Here is an 18,149-nt window from a genome sequence, read left to right as displayed (position 1 = left end):
ATGACCACAAAGTCAATACAACACTGATTTTGTGGATAGGGCCTTCACATTCAACTGCACAAACTAGGGGAACGTTAGTGTAGGGTTGCCGTTACAATAAAAAAGTCAAGGATGTCACAACATCTTGATTACTACATGTCATTTTGAAGTGCTATAACTCTTAAAGATTTCTCATTTGCTTCCTTCAAACTGAAGCAATACGTACATTCACATCTTGTCTTTTGAATATGGACTATTCCAATGTGAGGGGTGTAAGGATAAATGTTCACCAAGCATTATTTCTTGGGGGTGGAGGGTTGCGGCGAATTTCCCCGTCGACGAACTTACCCGATTCTACCCTATTAAATGTAATGCATCAGTCATTTTCAACATCATTCACACTTGAGAAAAAAATATTAAAATATTACAAAAAAATCGTACTAAATCCTTTGGAATCGTATCCAAATATTTGGGTCCACAAATGGGACTAAAATATGTGAAATCATAAAGGATGGCAGGTCTGCATCACTGATTTAACAAGTTCAAATCTCTTAACTTACAGTGTATTGATAGGTAGTCCTATGGTCTAGTATATGACTAATTAGCTTTAAAAGGAACTTGTGGTGCAATTGCCCAATTATTATTTTCTTTACTTTATTCTTACAGCAGTTTATATCAATTTTATTTTTTCTTCAATTTACTTACGCAGTTTGCTTTCGTCTTCAAATTCTCTTTCTTTGGAATCTTTATTAGCTTGGAGCTGGTCAAACAAGGACCGTGTCTCTTCCTCAGGACACTCTGTAAGAGAAGATATAAGAAATAAAACCACGATGAATCCGATGGCCAAAAGAAAAAATTACATTACATGACTTGCTGGATTCTAACACACTCTGCAATACAGCATGCTGGAGCTGATTGACCAAATTTATTCTATATAAGTTGTTTTTTGTTACACACTAGGTACTTAGTACAACATGCTTTATTAATATGTTCAAGCTCAAATTCAAGGGTTTATTCAGCCTTTCATGGAAAATTACCATTAAAAAAACCCAATTTATTTATTTAATAAGGGTAATAAAATTATTTTAAAAGTTTAGCGACTCAGTCACAAAACGTCTTTTGCAGTCTAGACATTGCCATAGCATTAATTATTTTGATTTAGGTTGGATTGAATGGAGTAGATGCGCTAGGTACCAGTAAGTGCCAACACTTTGTGGACACGTTTCATCACAAGAGAAGAGGCCGACGGCTTGTCATGTTGGGGTCATGTGGGGCATTTGTCTTATCAATGGTGACTTTGACTCTGTATGTGTGTGTGTGTGTGTGTGTGTGTGTATGCACGCATGTGTTTCCTGATACCGGAAACCACATTTCTGAGTCTTTTCTCCCACGTGCAATGAGGTTATGCAATTCCCTCCCCGACAACTTGAGAAATTCTGACAATTATGAGAAATTTACTTGTGAATTAGAAAACCTTTCTGTCACAGGAAGATGTAATAATTGTGATACAAAACCATATAACCTAAAGCCATCCCACACCACACAAATGTTGCGCCTATCTGCAATGTTGAAAGTGCAACACTATGAATTGGATTGGATGGATTTTGCCTTAGTATCCATTCCAAATCTGTGTATGTTATCTTGCTTGCCGACTAGTGGGCATTTAGACAGAAACCAGTGCTCTAAATAATTTGATTTACAGACAAAGTGAATTATGTTTTTGAAAAAGATGCCTAATGAGAGCTAAATCCTTCAAAAGGAAACAGAAAGGTGAAAATACCTTCAGGGTCATCTTCCTTCCTAACCCTTTCCCATTCTGTTTGTCTTTGCTGTCTTTGTTCTGCCACCTCTTCCTCAGACACAAACTTTTTAAAGCTTTGTCCACTCATGGTAGGCACTGTGAATTGGTAAACAGAAAAGTAAATGGAGCAGGCAACTATACTTATATACATGACATATGATGATGAGAGGATTAGACTGACTTGCTTACATGTAACGAAACAAACAAAAAAATTGAATACTTTTTGAGCCTGCTAATTTAAATATTTTGTTATCCTGTAACATTTCACATTCAAGTTCAGAAAAATGAAAATGAAAAAGAAAAGCACGTTAGTGGGGAATGAACCCGGGATTATGGGAGGTGAACACCAGTGGAAAATGAACCCTAGGCTATGAGAGGTGGACACCACTGAGGAGTGAATGTGGAACCACAGATATCTCTCCCGACGGAAAATTGCAAATGAAAACCCCAAAAATTGCGCCCCAAATTTTAAAAAAATGCATGCAAAAAATGCAAAAATTGCATGCAAAAAATGCAAAAATTGCAAATTTAAGACATTGTTTTCAATAAACAGCGCACAATAATTTATTGTTGCTTTAATTCTATGACAAGCACAGTCCACCAATTTTAGGTGGTATGTATTAACAGTATTGTGTCCATAAATAATTACATTAAATTACATTGATATTGACATTGCATACACAGAAAAGAAATAATATGCCAGGTATATACAGGGGATGCCACCAGGATTATCATTATATGATTATATATGACCCCAGAACATGGAAAATTGAAAAAAATTGCGGCCGCGATTTCCTGGAGGGACAGGGATATGGACTCCAGTGGGGAGTAGACCAGAGGCCAAGGGAGGTGGACCCAGGACTATGGGAGGGGAACACAAGTGGGATTGAACACGGGACGATGTGATATGGACACCAGTGGTATTGTTCCTGGAATGTGATGTTTTATCCATAGAATGTCCCTGAAATATGAGATCGAGGGTAGGCATGCCTGCAACAGTTTTGTTGGGGAGGATTTTTAAAAACCTTATTAGCTTTTTGTAATGATCAGTTTTAAGTTAATCTCTCTTTACCAACTACTCAGGTCCACAACGCTTTTCTCCTTCATGATCTTATTGTCAGTTTTTACGAAGATCAATCACAACTGTTTTTGCAAATTTTATTTCTGCTTGCAAAATTTGGGAATTTGGTTGTAAAATTTTGTATTTTATTTTGAAAAAAAAACTGCCATGCCAGCCTCGTGCTGAGACCCATAGAGCTTTGACTTTAGTGCAATCTTCTGAGGCCAAATGGTCACTCTTTGTTCATTGTACTTTGTACAAAACAATTGTGTGGCATCCTGCTCCCCTCTTCATATTCACAAATGTCTGTTTCTCCAATCCTAAATGCTTTGAACAAGTGGTGCCGGGGACAGTTATGTCCGCAGCAAAGTTTGAAAATCGTGTCTTTTGAGATGTTTTATGGGTTAATTTTTCATATATTCCAGGTGCTTTTAGTTCCATGAGGTTTTGGCCTTGGTCTGGATAAGGGATTTGATCTTACCAATTTCATACTTGTTTTCTTCTTGAGGCGAGTTTGCTCGCAATTTAGACAGTGTCAGAAATTTTAATTCCTAAAATGCCACAATGACTAGAAATCCACTGAAGTATTACTTTCTTTGCTCTATGGGTCAGTTTGACAAGCTCAATCTCTATATGATTCAACTCTATGTAATTTGGATTCTCCAATGTTTTGCTTAGCATCAGTCAGGAAGATCTTTGGCATTGGTTGCACTGCTTGAAATCCTCAAAAGGTTTGCACCTCCGCTGATCGCAATTTTCTCTGCTTTATAACATGTGCAACGTGAGTCAGTTGCTATGGAAAGTTTTCGTGGCCATTCAAAGAATTTTCTAGCACCACCTTTTCTGGTTGCTTCTATTGCTACCGGCCCTCCAGGAATGGGGGTTGAGCGTAGGGTTAACAATCCACCTCATAAAAAGCAAACTGTTACAGAAACAGAAACCAGACGTAAATCCACAACCGGTGGCAGCAGAGAAGCGGACCAAAATACTGGCTTCATGACGGTAGGAGGTCAAAGCCGAAAGGACGCCCCCGACCAGATTGCAGATCTGTTGTCACCAAAACGCAAGCTCAATGTCTCGTGCTGGAATGTTAGGACCCTATATCAAACAGGAAAACTGGCACAAGCCCAGCGCGAGATGTTGAACTACAAGATCGATTTGCTAGGCATATCAGAGGCAAGATGGACAGGAGCTGGGAAGCGCCAACTCTCAAATGGCGACCTGATCATTTGGTCAGGACGAAAGGATGACCAACACAGAGAAGGTGTTGCCCTCTTGATAGCCAGGCAAAACAACAAGTCACTATTGGAATTGAAACCGATAAGTGAAAGACTTTTATACACAAGACACAACTCAAAATACACCAAGCTATCAATCCTCACATGTTACGCACCTACAGAGGATTCAGATGAAGAAAACAAAGAAGAATTTTACGATATTCTCAGAATGGCCGTTGAAAACATTCCAAGACATGATATGCTCATGATCATCGGAGACCTTAATGCTAGAGTTGGCAATACACAAACAAATCAGCCCGTTGGAAAGGAGGGCATAGGGGTAATGAACAACAATGGAAGCAGACTGGCAGAATTTTGTGAAGAACACAACTTCATTATTGGTGGAACTTTCTTCCCACACAAAAACATCCACAAATTGACATGGAAATCACCAGATGGGAAAACAGAAAGTCAGATAGACCATATAATTATCAACAGAAAATGGAAGAGCAGCTTAAACGATGTCAGAGTCAGACGATTGGCAGACATTGGAAGTGACCACCATCTTGTCACAGCCAAAATCTCTACTAAATTGATGAAAACAAAAATAGCAAAACAGAAGGAGAAACGTTTCAACACAGATAAATTGAAAATCCCAGATATCCAAAACAATTTCAATATCTCAGTAAGAAACAAATTCAGTGCAATACAAGATATTACAAACATGACAATCCAAGATTTCCATCACGTCATGCAGGAAAGTGCCACTGAACACTTAGGACACAATAAATCCGATACAGAGAATTGGATATCAGCAAGGTCATGGGAGCTCATTAACCAAAGAAAATCAATCAAACTAAATCTCCTGAGCGCTAAATCCCCCCGACTGAAAGAAAGGCTATCCAGTGAATACTCATTGAAGGATAAAGAAGTGAAAAAATCCACAAGGAAAGACAAAAGAGATTTTGCAGAAAATTTAGCAACTGAAGCAGAAAATGCAGCTGTAAGACAAGACACACAAACACTATACAAAATCACAAAAAAGCTCTCGGGAAACAGAAGTTATGGTCAAGAGAAACCATTAAAATCCCAAGATGGTAGTGTCATCACAGACGAAAAGGAGAAAATTGAAAGATGGAGAGAATATTTCGCAAACCTTCTGAACAGACCAGACCCATCTTCTTACACAGATATCCCAGAAGCAGAAATGGACGTAGAGGTTAATCTTGGTCCAATCACTGAGCATGAGGTTCATGAGGCAATACAACAACAAAAAAATGGCAAGGCCCCAGGTATTGACAAAATCAGTGCGGAAATGCTTAAAGCGAACTCGCAAGAAATGTCCAAAATTCTCAGTAAATTGTTCACCAACATTTGGGAAAAGGAAGAAATACCAGAGGATTGGCAGAAAGGCATCATCCATAAAATAGCCAAGAAAGGAGACCTAGGAAATTGTGCTAACTGGCGTGGAATCACACTCCTGTCCGTAACGAGCAAAATTTTTAATAGAATCCTTCTGAAAAGAATCTCACCTCACATTGAAAACATTCTTAGAAAAGAGCAGGCAGGGTTCAGAAAAGGGAAGTCATGTAGTGACCACATATTTACCTGAGACAAATCCTGGAGCAAAGCATTGAATGGAACAGCCCCCTCTACACCATTTTTGTAGATTTTGAAAAAGCCTTTGACAGCTTACACAGAGAGTCCCTGTGGAAAATACTCCGCCATTATGGTATACCGATGAAGATAGTCAACCTAATCAAAGCAATGTACAGCAACTACCAATGCCAAGTGATCTGTGGTAACAATTTAACAGACAGCTTTAATGTAACAACTGGTGTAAAACAAGGCTGCATACTCTCCCCGCTTCTGTTTATCCTGGCTCTAGACTGGCTCATGAAAAATACAATTGATGGTAAGAAGAGAGGCATTCGCTGGACACTGACATCCTTTCTGGAAGATATAGACTACGCAGATGATATCGCGTTAGTTTCCAGTACACACAGAGACGCCTCAGAGAAACTAAACGTACTACACAAGAACGCCTCGAAAATTGGACTGAAAATAAATTTCGATAAGACTGTGTACATTAGGGTGAATCCAAAACTTGACAGTGAAATTAGGATAGATGAACATATAATTGAAGAGGTAACAGAGTTCTCCTACCTCGGATCCAAAATAACAGACGACGGAAATGCAGAACACGATATCAAGCACAGAATTCAAAAGGCAAACCAGGCTTTCGGCATGCTGAAAAACTTTTGGAAATCAAAGCAAATAATGAGAAAGACAAAGCTGAAAATATACAAGAGCAATGTTTTAAGTGTACTGCTTTATGGAAGTGAAAGCTGGAAAATGACATCCTCCTTAATACAGAAACTAGAAGCCTTTCAGAACAAGTGTTTAAAAAGAATTTTTAATTTATTTTGGCCTACAAAAATAAGATCAGTGGATCTATTAAAGAAAGCTGACTGCACTAGCATTGATAGCCAAATAAAAAGAAGAAGATGGCGTTGGCTGGGTCATGTGGCCAGAATGGAAAAAGGGTCACTTCCCAAGACAGCCTTGTACTGGACAGCAGATGGGAAGAGAAAGCGGGGAAGACCCAAAGAAACCTGGCGAAGGACCATGGAGAAAGAATTAAAGGAAGCAGGCCTGTCCTGGAATACAGCCACCGCAAAAGCAGCCGATCGCAAAAAATGGAGATGTCTGGTGGATTCCCTATGTGCCTCAAGGCCCGAAGAGGATTAGGAGTCTATTGCTGATATATCTGTGTATATTCTAATCCATTCTTTTGGGTAAGTGTCCTCAATATATGTCATATTAGTATGACAGTTTCCAAATATTGCATCATTTTAAAACTTTTGTAATTCTTTTTCAAAATTGAGAGAGCAAAAAATGAAAGAAAGCACATATAGATATTTCATTTATCTATGTCTATACCAAATTTCATCAAGATTGAACGGGGTGCAGTATGTTTAATTTTGGCCACCAACGCTCTTTTCTCCATGTAAAGTCCCGTTTCAATCAGTAGTTGAGAGACTGCTCAGTGGGGGAATTCCCAGTCACAGATTTTGAACTTTAGTAAATTTGGAGTAGTCAAGTCATCATATCTTTGGAACCGTTAACAGTTGAAGGTTTTGAGATAAAATATTTGTGAGAGTGGTCTTCAAGCTCAGCAGTGACAAGATAATTTCCATTATGCTATCAAATGATCCACGTCTCTCTCTCTCCCTTTTTCATAGCATTTACTACTCCTCCTCCTACTACAACTACAACAATTCCTACAACCACTACTAGACTAGTAATATTACTACTACCACTAGTACTTCTACTCCTACCAATATTACTATTACTACTACTACTACTACTACATACTAATATTATTACTGTTGGTCAAATGATAGGAAATTCACACATATCACAGACAAGTTAAATACTTATAGAGGATTCATTTTGAACCATTTTGTTCCTAAAGTTGGTAATGAAAAAAAAATTTAAAAAATCACCCATACAAAATAATAAATCTTAAAAAAAGATAATTAAATTTTTAAAAACAAAATAGAGTAATTTTAGTAGTTATAAAGAGAAATAATCCATTTATGTTTAAGCTTATCAGCAATACAGTTTTTAATTGAAAGCTTCATTGCCAAAGATGTTAGTTAAATTTAATTTTCACTTTAAATTTTCTATTTAACAAGTGGTAAATGCTTAAATGTGACCTGAGGCCATTTAAAGTAAAAAATAAGCTTAAATGCATAATTCTATGCAAATCCTCAAAAGTTATGAGAAAAATATTGGTGAAAACCGGCAACATATAACTAACTGAAATGATAACAATAGTACTAACTGTGATGTATCATTCAGAAACACGGTCAACGTTTGATGTATGACATGTTGTCATTTTCAACATCATTCATGCTTGAGAAAAAAAAAAATCAAAATATTACAACAAAAATCGTACTAAATCCTTTGGAATCGTATCCACGTATATATTTGAGTTCAAAAATCGTACTAAAATACGATTAATCGTACCGGTTGGCAGGTCTGAGCATGTCGTAATCTATTTTTCCTTGATTTCAGCTGTTTCAGCTTTGATCTGAAGTTTCCTTTTTCTCACAAGAAATATAATTCACTCCGCTTAATCGTACATCGTACACTACACATGCCTGAAAAACAGAATTTTAAAAATATATAATCGGTCCGCTTAATCACTACACTTTGACTGGAGTGAAAACCAACAGCCTTATGAAATCAACGATAATGTTTCCATTCCACAAAACTTTTCAGCCAAAGCATTCAATCAAATCGTAACAACGGACAACAATATATACCCATCAGCGGTAAACTGATATCCCTGTCTGGGGATAATGAAATTTCGTTATCCCCAGACACATATTTGAAACTCCGCCCTTTTAAACAATTATCCACATTCCAGAATATGGAATGTTTCTGAATGCACATAGAAATAAGGGAAGTTAATAAAATATCTATAAAAACATAAAATCAACCAACATTAAATCAGTTGTTACTACATATACACAATATGCGTCGACTTCGAAGTGGGTGTCATGGCCGAATGGTTTAGTCGTCTGCCCTAGAAGTTTCACCAGAATTGACGTTGCGGGTTCAAATCCTGGTTCCGCCACCTTTTCTTTTCTTTTTTTTTTAAATTCCATCTTCTTTTTACAGAACGTTGCAAGGGATAAATGTCCCATCCATCCTCCCCCCACCTTTTTTTTTTTTTGTGCAAGTCTATTCTTTTCTCCTTTTTGTTTGACCTTTTGTTCCTTTTCTGAGCACGAATTTCTTAAAATTGTTTTTATTTTTCTTTAAATTATTGTTTGTTTTTTCTCCTCTATCTGACCATTTGGTCGCTCTCTGAATATTTCTGTTTGTTTGCTTTTTAATTATTTATCCTTTTTAGACATTTTTTGACATCGGAGTGGGGACGAATATGACAATTTGCTTGAAACTAGAAAGGAACTAAGAGAGAGCGAGAGAGAGAGAGAGAGAGAGAGAGAGAGAGAGAGAGAGAGAGAGAGAGAGAGAGAGAGAGAGAGAGAGTTTTAAAAAAAAAAGAGGTGGGGGGAGGATGGATGGGACATTTATCATTATCCCTTGCACCGTGATGTAAAAAAAAAAACAAAACAAAAGTGGCGGAACCAGGATTTGAACCTGAAACGTCGATTCTGGTAAAACTTCTAGGGCAGACGACTAAATCATTCGGCCATGACACCCACTTCGAAGTCGACGCATATTGTGTATATGTAGTAGTAACAATATCAATAACAACTGATTTAACGTTGGTTATTAGGTGTCTGGGGATAATGAATCGCCTACGCAATTAGTCCGGGTATATTCGTCGGTAAGAGAAACAGAGTCAACACGTCCGGTAAGAGAACATAAATTTTTCCCTAATGTAAATGTCTCAATTTCAATCCTATTTTTTCTATGCTAAATAAATGTCCATATCTCTATTTTGAAAAACTCTTGCAAGAGCCGACTGTGGACCGAGGGACAAGAATTCTGTCTTCTTTCGAAAAGAAAAGGACCCTTGCCTTGCCGGGATGCACTCATGCCCAGTACGTTACCATATAGTTTACATATATTAGTTCTTTCATAGACTAAGATATGCCTTAGTCAAGCAATAGCAGTAAATAATAAATATATACCTTTCAAAAACAAGTCGTCAAATCAAGCTCAAGTCGGTGAGTGACGAGTGACTCTTTCTTCGTAGTTGAAGACTGAAGATGGCAGAGTGATCTCCCTTCCTCACAGTAGTCCTATCTTTTTACTCTCTTTCCTTGGAGAATTCCGAAGAAATTATGAATTTGGCCTTGACATTATGATTATTAGCAGACAATAAATTATCAATTTGTAGCGTTATTATAATTAGTTATGGATCAGATTCAATTCAATGCAGCCATTTTGCAAGATTTGATTTGTGAGTTATTTCATCACATATATTCTTTCTAAGGTGTATAATCTGAAGCAAAGCAAACGATTCAATTTAAAGCGTGCACAGTCTAGATATCTATGGATAATGCACCAACTTCAACGGACAATAACTGCAATCATTTCTAAACAGTTCAGTAAACGATACAAATGTCTCTGAACTTTTCATTCGTTTCACCCATTCCTGTTTCAGTTTAAGTCCAAACGGCTGTTTTATTGTTTTAAAATTTCTTTTTCATCCCCGAATAATTCTGGTTTCTCTATTATTTATTTATTTATCTATAATTAAGAACTGTTCTTCGCTTCACAGATTCGAGAAGCAGAATCCGCCAAATTGGGGGACGCTTTGAAGACTGAAAGTGCCTCTTTATTTGGCATTAGTCTAGATACAGTGATGCGGTCTCTGTCGCCACCTTGCATTGTCTAGATACTCAGAGATCACGGCCAGATGTTTTAGACTTTAAAACGGGACCAAGTTTTAATAAAGTTGAGCTTTTATACAGAGCAATACCCACTAAACTAAACGTGTTCAAAGCGCTTTACTACTAGCGAGATAGGTGTTTCTGGCCAACAACAACACTTATTAACATATAGGAGGAGACATGGCGCCTGTTAGGGGATGATATTACAAATTTTTTTAATGACACTGTTAATTGCCAGGTAGGGTGAGAGAATGTGAGTAAAGAGCCTTTTCCAAGGACTCGACTAAGCACCGAGCGAGGCTCGAACTGTCATTCTCTACCTGTTGTAAAAACTATACTCAGCCCCCTTGCCTCCTATTTAATGGCCACGAAACCCATATTGCAAAGCTCCACGCTCTCTTGTCTATAATCGAGTGGTGACACTCTAATGTAGCATTAAATCCCGCTCACTCTCGATTTTTCAACCTGTCACGATTTCTTCCAAGATGAAATTTAATCACGATATTTTGTTTGATTGATTTCTTGAATTTACCACTTGTTGAGGGCGAAAATTTGTTGTGATTAACCGAAGTTCATTGCAATTGACCAGTGACTTTTATATAGAATTAATTCTTTTTCATGGGAAATGTTGCTTTTAACCGAAAGTTGTGATTAACCGAGTTGCGATTATCCGAAATGAAGTGTACTACTACTTCTACTACTACTACTACTACTACTACTACTACTACTACTACTACTACTACTACTACTACTACTACTACTAACTACTACTACTACTACATACACTACTACTAAATCTAACTACTACTACTACTACTACTACTACTACTACTACTAACTACTACTACTTACTACTACACTACTTCTACTACTACAACTACTACTACTACTACTACTACTACTACTATACTACTACTAACTACTTATACTACTACTACTACTACTACTATACTACTACTACTACTACTACTACTACTACTACTACTACTATACTACTACTACTACTACTACTACTACTACTACTACTACTACTACTACTACTACTACTACTACTACTACTACTACTACTACTACTACTACTACTACTACTACTACTACTACTACTACTTACATACTACTACTACTACTACTACTACTACTACTACTACTACTATACTACTACACTACTACTACTACTATAATATATAATAATAACTAATATAATAATAATAATAATAATAATAATAATAATAATAATAATTACAGTTAGAGACCCATATCACTTCTGAGCTATTTGTACAAACATTTGGAGCATGTTCTACTGAACTGATGGGGGCTGGTCCTAGACGCTGTCCTGCCACTTGTGCAGGTGGGTTTCAGAGAATGGAGGTGGACCATGGAGCAGGTCATTGCACTTACAGAGTTCTATAGAAAACAGCAAACTGGTGCTGTATTTATAGACCTATTGGCAGAGTACAATACGGTCTGGTGCGAAGGGTTAATGCTCAAACTTGCAAAAATCGTAAGGTGTAAAAAGGCCTTGAAGCTGTTCTCTTTAATATTAGGGGAAAGACAATTCTATGGCCCTCAGGGAGATACTACGAATAAAGTCAGGAAACTGAAGAATGGGGTCCGTTAGGGATCTGTTCTGGTGCCAATGTTGTTTAATGTCTACATTAGCGACATGCCGAACACGTCCTCCCTGAGGCTGGGATGCGCGGATGACAGGGCGCTCGTGACTCAAAGTGGGGACACTTCTCGAAAGCCTACTCAGTGAGTGCGTCAACCAGACTCAAATCCTACTTTGACAAGTGGTACCTGAAGATGAACACTTCCAAAACCATAGCCACTGCATTTCACCTATGCAGTGGCTGGCACACCTGTAAACTGAATGTCATCGTCGGGGACCATCTTCTCCCATATGAGCCGAATCCGAAATACCTGGGGGTTATGTTGGACTGTAGCCTTACATACCAGGTGCATTTAGAAGGAGTTGCCCAGAAGATAGAGAAACACAACAGTCTTCTGAGGAAGCTGGTGGGACCAACTTGGAGTGCTAGTCAAGCGCTCCTGAGGATGTCCACCCTGGCACTATGCTATTCTGCTGTGGAGTATTGTGCTCCAGTGTGGGGTAAAAACAAGAATGTTGAGAAGGTAGATGTGAAACTTTGCAAGTCCATGTGTCAGGAATGCTGGCAACAACGTCTAGAGAATGGGGCCCAATAATGGCAGCAATCCAGCCGCTCAACTTCTGGCAGGAGACAATTACAAACAACTGGCTTTATAAGATCAAAGAGAGAGGGAATGGGGATACCCTTTTCAAGCGCATAATGGACGGTGCCTCTTTTTCGAGCCGAAATAAGTCCCGGCAACCCTTGTACGTAGCTTCCCTGACTTCAACGCTTGAGGGACCAGGGACATCAACTCCTCAAAACTTGGGGAGAAGTTTCCAGGCTTTTATCCTGCTTAACAGAACACTCACAACATCAGTGGGGACTTGCCACCTGTCCAACATGTACTTGTTGTGATCAAGAACCCGAAACTGCAGAGCATCTAGTTGAATGGTGCGTTGTGACGAAGCTTCCGGGTGGGGTTGCGACAGTGCATGAGTTACCATGGTAGTAAGTTTGCATCCTGGATAGATCGTCATAGTATAGTAGTGTGAGAACCATTAGAAGCTGCCAACCTGGTACATCACTTGAGAGGGAGTTTTGGGATAAAAATTAGGGAGATCGGCTAAAATGTGGGTGATTATATATTTATTTTCTTTGATGCAATATGATGGTCTTTCAGTAATAATAGTAGTAATTGTAATTAATTGAATCTCTAACTATTGTTATTCCTACCTATTTACTTTCACAAGATAAACACAGCTAAAATGGAGGACTATACTTATTTCTCTTTAACCTAAACCGTTATAAAAGCTTGCTTGGAAAAATAATAGAATCAGATCAAACTTTTTACAGGGATCGAGTTTATATTTCATAAATTAATAATTAATAAAAGGAATAATTATTTTCATGTTTAATCTTTATAAGCTTTTAATTTATTGAATGAAAACCTTCCGAGCAAAGATGTTGGTTTGATTCTATCTTTAATTAGCACAATATTTGTAACAAATAATGAAAATATGAATAATATCTGAGAAGACTTTAATGCAAATTAATGGTATATTTGATTTTAACATGTATACATATTTGATGCAAATCTCCAATACATTATGAATGTAATGAAAAACAAGCGGCATATATTCAAATGAAATTTTAAAAGTTGTTGAAAATAATTTATGATAGAGAGGTGCGGCTATGTGGTCTAGTGGTATTACACTCGCTTTCAGATCGGAAGGTCCTGGGTTCGAGCCTCGCTCGGCGCATAGTTGAGTCCTTGGAAAAGGCTCTTTACTCACATTCTCTCACCGTACTTAGGTGTAAAATGAGCACCTGGCCATTAACAGTGTTGTCTCGTCCGAAAAATTGTAATATCGCCTAACAGGCCTCATGTCCCGTCCAAAATGTTAAATGTTGCTGTTGGCCAAGGACCAAGTTGTAAAGCACTTTGAGCAAGTTAAGTGGATATTACGCTATATAAAAGCTAAAAAATTTTTCTTTTGAAGAGGTATAATTAATTCAAATTAAAGAGCAACATAGGAATGAAGAATATGTTGTTTTGATTAACCCCTGCTCATCATCTCTGACCTCGCTGGACTCCTTGAATAATAATATTAATGATAAAAATAATAATGATAATAATAATAATAATAATAATAATAATAATAATAATAATAATAATAATAATAATAATAATAATGATAATAATAATGATAATAATAATGATAATAATAATAATAATAATAATAATAATAATAATAATAATAATAATAATAATAATATAATAATAATAATAATAATAATAATAATAATAATAATAATGGGGAGGGGGGGGGGAGGTGAAGTGGCCGAGTGGTTACGGTATTGCACTGTGACCCGGAAGGTCCCTAGTTCGAGCCCTGCTTCAGCACTTAAATATTTTTCCTTGGGCAAGATTAGTAACCCCCAATTTGCTCACTTGGACAACATGGGTGATATTCCTGCTAACATCTGACATCTTGTTTGATGAATTATCTATATTCCTTCTTGGAATGCCTAAGCGACGATGAGATGTCTTATGATGTCTTGGCGAAAGGGCATAAAAATAATAATTATGACAATAGTAATAATAATAATAATAATAATAATAATAATAATAATAATAATAATAATAATAATAATAATAATAATAATATAATGATAATATAAAATATTAGTAATAATAATGATATTAATGAAATAATAACAATAATAATAAAAAAAAAATAATAATGATGATGATATAATAATAATAATAATAATAATAATAATAATAATAATAATAATAATAATAATAATAATAATAATAATAATAATAATAATAATAATAATAATAATAATTACTCGGGAAGCCAAATACGGAACATATCCGTTGGCAGTTATGCTACTACTAGTACTACTACTACTACTACTATACACTCTACTACTACTCTACTACTACTACTACTACTACTACTACTACTACTACACCTCTACTACTACACACTACTACTACTACTACTACTACTACTACTACTAAACTACTACTACTACTACACTACTACTACTACTACTACACTACTACTACTACTACTACTACTACTACTACTACTACTACATACACTACTACTACTACTACTACACTACTACTACACCTACTACTCACTACTACTACTACTACTACTACTACCTACATCTACAACTCACTACCTACTACTCTTACAACCACCACCACAACATAATCACCACCACCAATAATATTACTACAATCACCAAATCATCACTATCACTACTACAGCTACTGCCACGAAATCTTCATCACAACCACTAATACTACAACCACAACCGCTAAATCACCATCACCACCACAACAGTACCACCACCACACCATCATTACCTACTACCATTACTTTTACAATTACCACAACTTCATCACTGTTACCACAAACACCTCCACCACATCATCATCACTACCATTACCAGTAAAACCACCGCATCCACCAATTACTACCACTACTTTTACAAACATCACCACATCATCAGCACCACCATAAATACTACAACCACAACCACCTCATCATCATCACTACCACTACTATTACAACCACAAAAATCATATTATCACAACCACTATTACTACAATCACCACCACTACCACATCATCATCATCACTATACTACTACTACTACAACCACCGCCACATCATCATTATTACAACTCCTACTACAACCACTATTGTAAGGTTTTAGAGCTTTAATTAATTTGAAAAAAGAGACTTTTATGTGATGATATTTAACGTAATGAATACATTCATATCGTATAGGTCAAAATAGATAAGGTTTTGTGCGCTAGATAAGGTTTTGTGCGCAGACATTCTTGTGAACCAAATTTTAAGTTAACGTCTCTGTATTCTATTTCTTGTGTGTTTTGTATATAATATTAAAATAGGTTCATGAAATCTTGCCTATGTATTGATTGTATAAAACATAGGCATTTCCTCTATACATAGGATGGGGTGTAAAACAATCCCTTTGGATTTGAATAGGTGTAGTTTCATATTTTCCCTTTGAACGGTAGGGGTATAAAACCACCTCACAGGATTCAAATACGAGTATTCTATTTTTTTCTTCTCTTTATTGTTATCGGGTGGTTTTATAACCCATCGGATAGGAATAGGGTATAACTCAAAATATATTATAATGATATAAATGATGGCATCTGAATGTGGTAAAATTGCAGATAGTATTCTTTACACAACAAAACAAATGCCATCTATTTGATGAAATATAATATTTTACAGACTTTTCTACCTACAGTGAATGGAACATATAGAATTTTTGAAATTGCAGTTTTGCACTGATATCTTTCTTACTTTAAAGTCATTTCATTGCAGGAAAGTCAGGAACCTGTAACATTTTCAATTTCCATTTCATTCAGTACAGATGCCCCATTGGTACTAACTCTCTTACCATACTCTCTCTCTCTCTCTCTCTCTCTCTCTCTCTCTCTCTCTCTCTCTCTCTCTCTCTCTCTCTCTCTCTCTCCCCCCCCCCCCCCCCCCGCCTTTATCCAAATGCTCAGTCATCTGGCTTGTGTATCACAAAACCAAGGTTTTGCTATCATAGTCACCATTCCAGTCACTAGTCATCGCTTGCCCTTTTGATCAAATTAGACAATGTATGGCTTTACCCTCAATTAGTCAGTAAGTTAAACAGATTAGCAATTGATGTGATTTCACAAATGCCATAATATTCTTTTTTTCTTCTCTCCTCAGATTTTCCATAATGCCACTGAAATAGGACACCACCATGGCAGATGATTTACTTAGCTTTCTTAACAAATTTTTAAGCCTTCTTTTTATTTTTGCTGTAACAGCTATCAACCTGTGGCTTATCGGAAACTTTATATATTGGAAAAATGTTTTTTGTGAGGATAAAAAGTGCATCATAACTTCCATTGCGTTATCTGATCTAATTGTTGGTTTCTTCTGTCTGCCTGTGGAGGCATCGCTTTACTTTGACATTTACATGGGTGGGCCAGGTTGCATTTTGAGCTACGTTGGAATCTATAGTAGATTCTTCTCTCCATTTGTTTATGGAATTGGCATAAGTGTTCTTTGTATTGAGCTGGTCTCTAAACTCAAAAGGATATCCTTGTATCACTTGAACAAGTTTTTCATCCTTTTTATCTCATCAATTCCTTGGCTGTTAGCTGTGATCATTGTGATTCCGCTGATTTTCAACGGAGCTTCTTCAGAATCTTGTTGGTACTTACCAGGCAATATCTATGGGCTCTGCATTTGGTCCATTACAACATTGCTTCCCATTCCTCTTTTTTGGATCGCATGGATCGTTGCCGCCTTCGTTAAATGGGAACTCTCTTCAACATCCTACTCATATTCTGTGTGGACAGATCAAAGGAACAGGGATTACCAGCAATTGGGGTATCCAACAAGCCAGTCTCTTGTCATGAATGAAAGAACAGAAGGATCTGAGCAGCAGGCAGTCAATATTGCTAATATTGAAACTACCACAGTCTTCGATAATTCCTCTAATTTCCAACCAATGGTAATGAAACGTTCACACGAGGCAGCCAACAATCCGAATACTTGTTATGAAGCTCAAGAACTCGTCACCAGTCCTTCACCAACACAACAGGACAATTTAAAACCTCATACACCCGCAACAGATCCCCATCAAATCAAAGATGTAAATAACAAAAACCAAACCCTGTATCTTTTGTTGATAATTATAGTCCATGTAACCCTTACGGTACCATTGGCTTTGTACAATTTGATAAGACTCACATCAGTTTTGTATGGATCTGATTCATTTACTTCATTCAGGACCCTTACTTTACTTGAATGGATTCAGAGTAGCAGGTCATTTGTCATCCCTCTGGTGTGGTCAATTATATTTCACATTGAAAGGCGAAAAGTTACCTGATTTTGGAATATTCAATTTATATCATTCACCAAATATACTGACTGACAAATCAACTCGTCTCAAACTAGGTGAACCTGATACCGCTAATATGAATTTAACGTTTAAACCATAACTGAATAAAATTATGTGCTTTCATTAAGGAAAGTGAATTTATTTTTTTTTAAACTGCAGAGAAGGAAATATC

General features: G+C 36.8%; 2 protein-coding genes across 5 annotated transcripts in view; one reads left to right on the top strand and one right to left on the bottom strand.

The window, feature by feature from the left end:
- Positions 1 to 9,828, bottom strand: part of LOC144977057 (PSME3-interacting protein-like) — a 20,267-nt gene extending 10,439 nt beyond the window's left edge. Inside the window, exons 1-4 of one of the 2 annotated variants that reach the window (XM_078921787.1) lie at positions 9,733 to 9,818; positions 8,093 to 8,226; positions 1,760 to 1,876; positions 685 to 777 (exon numbers count right to left, since the gene is read on the bottom strand). In XM_078921787.1, the coding sequence (XP_078777913.1) occupies positions 685 to 777; positions 1,760 to 1,868 (202 nt within the window). In that variant the 5' untranslated portion in view covers positions 1,869 to 1,876; positions 8,093 to 8,226; positions 9,733 to 9,818. Of the gene's footprint in view, positions 1 to 684; positions 778 to 1,759; positions 1,877 to 8,092; positions 8,227 to 9,732 lie in introns of both variants that reach the window. The other variant, XM_078921786.1, reaches the window with a different exon arrangement.
- The window catches only part of LOC144977056 (uncharacterized), a 10,407-nt gene continuing 1,881 nt past the window's right edge, over positions 9,624 to 18,149 (top strand). The window contains exons 1-2 of one of the 3 annotated variants that reach the window (XM_078921785.1): positions 9,624 to 9,642; positions 16,795 to 18,149. The exon at positions 16,795 to 18,149 is cut by the window's right edge and continues 1,881 nt beyond it. In XM_078921785.1, coding sequence (XP_078777911.1) covers positions 16,829 to 17,965 — 1,137 coding nt within the window. In that variant the 5' untranslated portion in view covers positions 9,624 to 9,642; positions 16,795 to 16,828 and the 3' untranslated portion in view covers positions 17,966 to 18,149. Of the gene's footprint in view, positions 9,643 to 9,912; positions 10,005 to 10,036; positions 10,148 to 16,794 lie in introns of those variants that run through there. The other 2 variants (XM_078921783.1, XM_078921784.1) reach the window with 2 other exon arrangements.

This window comes from Berghia stephanieae, chromosome 7 (genome assembly GCF_034508935.2).
Source record: "Berghia stephanieae isolate SIO BIC M18660-M18661 chromosome 7, UCSD_Bste_1.3, whole genome shotgun sequence".
In the NCBI taxonomy this organism is placed as follows: domain Eukaryota; kingdom Metazoa; phylum Mollusca; class Gastropoda; order Nudibranchia; family Aeolidiidae; genus Berghia; species Berghia stephanieae.
Note: the sequence above shows the minus strand (reverse complement) of the source record. Positions and strands in the feature narration are given on the sequence as shown.